The following is a 6,000-nucleotide window of genomic DNA, read 5'->3' as shown; positions in this document are numbered from 1 at the left end:
TAAAAAAAGAAATAGGTATACACATCAATAAAGCCACCAAAATTCACTATGGAAAGAAGATTATTTGAAAAAAGAACACTTTTTTTTTAAAGCAAAAGGTAAAATGTTATATCATTTTCAGTTGAATTTTATCCCATAGTCACACCTACTATAGGTGGTAGATAATAGAGGTAGATAAGTTGGGGGGAAAAAATCAGTATTCTAATGCTAGGGAGAAGATTTTTATGATAGCTCAGACAGACAATTCCATTCACTCTGAAATTCAAAGAAGCTTGCAGGAACAAAACATGAAAACCTTTCTGTGCTCCATATGTAAGCATCAAAAGTATCAAGCAAAATTACTGTAGTTTTAGACACAAGTGAAATTCTTGACAATAGGAATTCTTGCCAAACAGCCTATTTAGCATAGCTTTTTGCAGGGTCTGGCACTAGCCTTAAAACTCACACCCAGGCTAACTCTTATGAAATTTATGAGGTTCAGTGACATTGAAATGAGTCAGAAGTAACACAAGATGAGAGCTGGTAGTAACAATAATGTAAATTTACCATACTGGTAAACATGGTGAGTTTCTAAGGAATGATTTTTTGTTGTTGATAAAACAACAGAACAGCTGCTGAAGACATGGTGTGACTCATGATGTCAATATCATCTGTCAAATCACGAAAAGACGCGTAGCGAGGATGTGGCAGAATGGTGTGCAGGAAACAGAAAAAGTGTTCCCTTATTTCTATACATTGCTTTTTTCTCTATTTGGGTCGTGAAAGCTCTTCCAGACATAGTAGAAGCAAACATTGGATACTCCATGGCAAGCTGATGCCCAACTGGGAGCTAATTTTACTTAATATTTTGGTTGACAAATGGTTTTGCATCTTCTGTGTCTATTTTTCTTTCCATCTCGCTAGACAGAATGTGTATATGTAACATTTGTTTGCCTCTGTGACCTTTATATTTTCATTTATTTGTAAGAGCAATGTGATTTAATTTTTTTTTTTAATGTTGCAAACATTTGTCAAATCTGCCAAGGAAATTCTCATTAATAACTTGTCTCAAATGCCTTAAGTGTGCTTAATTTAAAGATGTAACAGGCTGCTTCTGGCTAAAAGAGGAAATTTGTGCCCGGCACATCTGTGTAACAGGAAACACATTTTGGTCTCCGTTGTGGAATGTGAAATAATCCGTCATTAATTGTTGCCGCTCTCGAACTAATTGTAACGTTTTTGGGTCTCACATTTGGTTGTTATGAGTTTGCAAGTGTGCTGGAAAACAGGTAAGAAAGAAATAATGGAAGAAAAACGAAAAACATTTGAAATATAATTTTAAGAATCCTGAAACCCAAATCCTGCAGTTTATCTGAAAACTGCACGTACTTTGACTCATAACTCAAACATCAGGCCCTTTCTCTGAAGCAGCTTATAATAAATTTAAGACATAGAACACCACAGTCTCTTGTAACGGAACTGAGGAATTTCTGAGTGGAAACTATTTGAAGGAATGTCTTAAAAACTGATGTCAAGAAATGCAGATGACTTATGCTTTTCAGCATCTATTCAATCTATGACCCCTGCTGAGTTGATAAGGAAGAGGCATGTCACAGTTGCAGAAAAAAAGAATCACAAGGGAAATCAAAGTATCCGTGAATAAGACTTTGGAAATTTTCACTGTCATGAGAAGGGCATTTTCCTGATGGTGTGACCTCATTCCAAACAGTACAGTAGCTAGTAGAGAGCTCTATTGCACAGAAGGTGGTACGATGAAAACGTGTTTGCTTTTTGTCACTTATGATGACTGTTTCCTGTGTTAGGAAAAAAAAAAAAAACAAAGAACAACTCCAAAATACTGAACCACCCCTGGCAGTAACCAACAAAGTAGGTTTTGGAAATAACGCTCTCGTCAAATCCATTTTAAGGCACTTAAACAGTTATGTCACATTTTTTTGTGTAAAAAAATAAAATATGCATTGAAGCAACGTTCACAAATACATGTCTTCAGAACTGTTTGTATGTACAACCCTGTACGTATATACATCGCTGCGGAAAGACCACCTCCTTCCTTATACCGTTGGTCTTGTCAACTTCACTCCCTACGAGAAAGGAAAACATGACATCAGAGTTGGACGGTATCCACGAGCAACGTGAGAGCATCAATTAACACCAGATAATTTATGCTACGAGAAGGAAAAAGAGGCCCGCCTAGATAGCATTATATAACCCAGGATCCAAACCCCTGGATCCAAATAAATTCACCCGCCCACCTCACTGGCCTGCAGAATCTGGCATCTCCCCCACGCCCGGCATGGCTATTTATCCCGTCTGCTGTGCATTAGATGGTGCCTGTGGGTCTCAGTCACTATTGTCTGTAAAGCAGAGGAGACACTCAAGGATACCCTTACGATGGACACTTTGTTTTTGTGGCCAGGTGGCCAGGTGGGAATGGCTAAATATTCCAAGCCTTCTGGATTATTCTACATTAGCCAGTGGCCCCCTAGTTTGGAGTGGTTTCTGTGCAAAGGGAAAAATGAACAGCGTCCAGTGTAGTCTCCCTTTTGGAAATGCTTCTGTTACTCTGCAGGATAAATCCCAGAGCTTTTAAACATTTAGAAGAAAAGTTCATTCTGATTAATTTGCTGTTCACTATGACTGTATATTATTGATGGAGTATTAGGATTTTCAAATAATTTTCTTCATTCTTTGTCAAAATTTATATATATAAATTCTGGTCTATCATGCATATACACATTGTTAAACACAAGCATATATACAAATGAAGTTTTCAAAGGGGATAAATAGTAAAAGAAAGAAAATCACTAAACTGCTCCTGTACCAATTCTGAGTGGGAAGACCCCAGCCTGGAGTGGTCCCCAGCACAGAATGGTGTTTGCTAACATTTTGTTCAATTACAAGAGGAGGGAAGGTGCTGGAGGGCTACCTTCTCAGGCAGGATTCTGGGGACCTAGGGCTCTCCTTCTAAAAGCAATCTTGGGGGTGGGGGGGAGAGATAAATTAGGAGAGTCTGGGATTAACATATACACACTCCTATATATAAAATGGATAAACAACAAGGAGCTACTGTACAGCACAGGGAGCTATACTCAATATCTTGTAACAACCTAAATGGGAAAGAATCTGAGAAAGAATAGATATTCCTATATATTTTTATTCTTATATATATTCTTACATATATAACAATCACTTTGCTGTACACTTGAAACTAACACAACATCGTAAATTAACTGTACTTCAGTACCAAAAATTAAACAAAAGCAATCTTGTATTTCTGTTTGGAGCATCGTTGTGGTGTAGGGGAAAGATTTTGGGGGACACATAGACCAGGGTTCAAGTACTAAGTCTAGCACTGAGTAAACCCACCCCCATAACCCTGGGCAAGTTGCTCAACTCTCTGGGCCTAGTTCCTATGTGTTCAATGGGGATAGCAGAGCCTGCTACAAAGAGTGTTGTAGAAAATAAGGAACATCAGTGATGATAACAGTGATTATATCAGATAGCTTTTGTCAAATACCTGCCACGTAATCCTCCACAACCCTAAAGAGTAGATGTTATCATGAGTCTTAGTGTGGCAGAGACTGAGGTACAGAGACGTGAGGTAACATGGCCAGGGTCACACGGGGGTAAGGTGGCAGAGCTGGCAGGATGGCTCAAGGGCCCACACTCCGAACCTGGTGAAGGCTGGCACGTGCTCAGCATAACACAGAGCTTAACAGGCTGTAGTGGGGCTATTCCGTTTTCAGGACACTAAGGACACGACACACAGTGCTCTGTCACTGGCTATCTCCTTGACACCTTGTGAGCAGGCGAAAGAAGTCTTGCGAAGTCTGAGCCACTGGAAGAAGGAAGAAGCCAGCTCTACGGGCACTTCCGTGGTATGTGCTGCATCTAAATTTTGTATGAGTCACTCAGTTTATTTTATTTTGGCTGATAATTTAGAAAATCAAATCCACAAATATCAAATAAGTAACAAGACTTCTGAGCCAAGTGTGATGAAATTGACGTCCTTGTGTGGCCTCCTTTGCTACTGAAATTTTATTTTTTAATTCCCAAACGCATAGTACAAAGAAGTTATTATGTGTCTGGAAAATTAAAAATAAAGTAGACACTCTGGATAAGTCCAGGTGCTATCATATTTAGAAAGGCATGTGAAATCAGGACACATACAAATGATCAGGCGGGCAAAGATGGTGGGCACCCGAGCAGAGGGGCACATATATTTTGAGTATATTTACTGAAACTTTAATCCACTGCAATATGCCCTTCAATATGAGCAAATTAAAAAGGGCTTTTAAAAACTACCTTTTAAGTATCATCGTGCTGTTATAACAATATAGAACAATTAGCCCTCAATCCTCTTGTTCAAATTGAATTGGATTAATGCGTCATTATTATCGTATTTAGTTAAGAGAATGTGTACTTGAGAACAAGGTTATATGTGCAAAAGTTAAAGCATATGAACAGCTAAGATTCAGAAATAGCATTTCAATGTGACTTAGATCCAAATAAGATTCTTCTAGAGTCTCACCTTCTGCCTTGACACCATCCAAGACTTTATTGTTGGCACCAACACACTTCCCAGAAGGATCTGCACCGGGTGGTAGATCAGCAAGGGGACGGATATTAAAGAGAGGTACTCATGGCCTGCAAACACAATCTTCAGCATTGGAATCCCTGATGAACAAAGAAGACAGAAAACCTAGAGGCAAATTCAGTCTGTCATCAAACTAAAGACATATGCCATTAAAACTGGACTTCGATTTGCGCCGCCTTTCTCTTGTGTATATTCACAGAACTAAAAAGGGAAGGTCTGGAACGACTCACCAAATCTTTCCATCTTCCTTTCACTGTGTAAACCTCCAAGCTCTATCTAGAACAGATTAAAACTGAAAAGGTCGTCGGTTCAAGGGCACCAGTAACTCTCACTGCAAGTTAGCAGCCTGTCTAACAAGGAGAGGTGAGAAGATAGTGGGGAATAGAGTTTCTTTTTTTTTAATTTTTAAATTTTATTTAATTTATTTTTTTATATAGCAGGCCCTTATTAGTCATCAGTTTTATACACATCAGTGTATACATGTCAATCCCAATCTCCCAATTCATCACACCATCACCCACACCTCCCCGCCACTTTCCCCCCTTGGTGTCCATACGTTTGTTCTCTACATCCGTGTCTCAATTTCTGCCCTGTAAACTGGTTCATCTGTACCATTTTTCTAGGTTCCACAGATATGCGTTAATATACGATATTTGTTTTTCTCTTTCTGACTTACTTCACTCTGTATGACAGTCTCTAGATCCAACCACATATCAATAAATGACCCAATTTCATTCCTTTTTATGGCTGAGTAATATTCCATTGTATGTATGTATGTACCACATCTTCTTTATCCATTCGGGCATTTAGGTTGCTTCCATGACCTGGCTATTGTAAATAGTGCTGCAATGAACACTGGGTTGCATGTGTCTTTTTGAATTATGGTTTTCTCTGGGTATATGCCCAGTAGTGGGATTGCTGGGTCATATGGTAATTCTATTTTTAGTTTTTTAGGGAACCTCCATACTGCTCTCCATAGTGGCTGTATCAATTTACATTCCCACCAACAGTGCCAGAGGGTTCCCTTTTCTCCACACCCTCTCCAGCATTTGTTGTTTGTAGATTTTCTGATGATGCCCATTCTAACTGGTGGGAGGTGATACCTCATGTAGTTTTGATTTGCATTTCTCTAATAGATGTTGAGCAGCTTTTCATGTGCCTCTTGGCCATCTGTATGTCTTCTCTGGAGACATGTCTATTTAGGTTTTCTGCCCATTTTTGGATTGGGTTGTTTGTTTTTTGATACTGAGCTGCATGAGTTGTTTATATATTTTGGAGATTAATCCTTTGTCCATTGATTCGTGTGCAAATATTTTCTCCCATTCTGAGGGTTGTCTTTTCGTCTTGTTTATGCTTTCCTTTGCTGTGCAAAAGCTTTAAAGTTTCATTAGGTCCCATTTGTT

The 6,000-nt window shown here is 38.9% G+C and overlaps 1 protein-coding gene across 4 annotated transcripts in view; it reads right to left on the bottom strand.

Moving 5' to 3' along the window:
• Positions 1-1,804: 1,804 nt before the first annotated feature.
• SLC10A7 (solute carrier family 10 member 7) overlaps positions 1,805-6,000 on the bottom strand; it is a 250,116-nt gene continuing 245,920 nt past the window's right edge. For all 4 annotated transcript variants that reach the window (XM_022599742.3, XM_022599744.3, XM_022599741.3 and 1 more), the window contains 2 exons: positions 4,532-4,677; positions 1,805-2,081 (listed from right to left, as the gene is read on the bottom strand). In XM_022599742.3, coding sequence (XP_022455450.1) covers positions 2,052-2,081; positions 4,532-4,677 — 176 coding nt within the window. In that variant the 3' untranslated portion in view covers positions 1,805-2,051. The remainder of the gene's footprint in view (positions 2,082-4,531; positions 4,678-6,000) is intronic.

This window comes from Delphinapterus leucas, chromosome 5 (genome assembly GCF_059928025.1).
Source record: "Delphinapterus leucas isolate spDelLeu-1000000601 "Yukka" chromosome 5, BTC_Dleu_Yukka2, whole genome shotgun sequence".
Taxonomy (NCBI): domain Eukaryota; kingdom Metazoa; phylum Chordata; class Mammalia; order Artiodactyla; family Monodontidae; genus Delphinapterus; species Delphinapterus leucas.
Note: the sequence above shows the minus strand (reverse complement) of the source record. Positions and strands in the feature narration are given on the sequence as shown.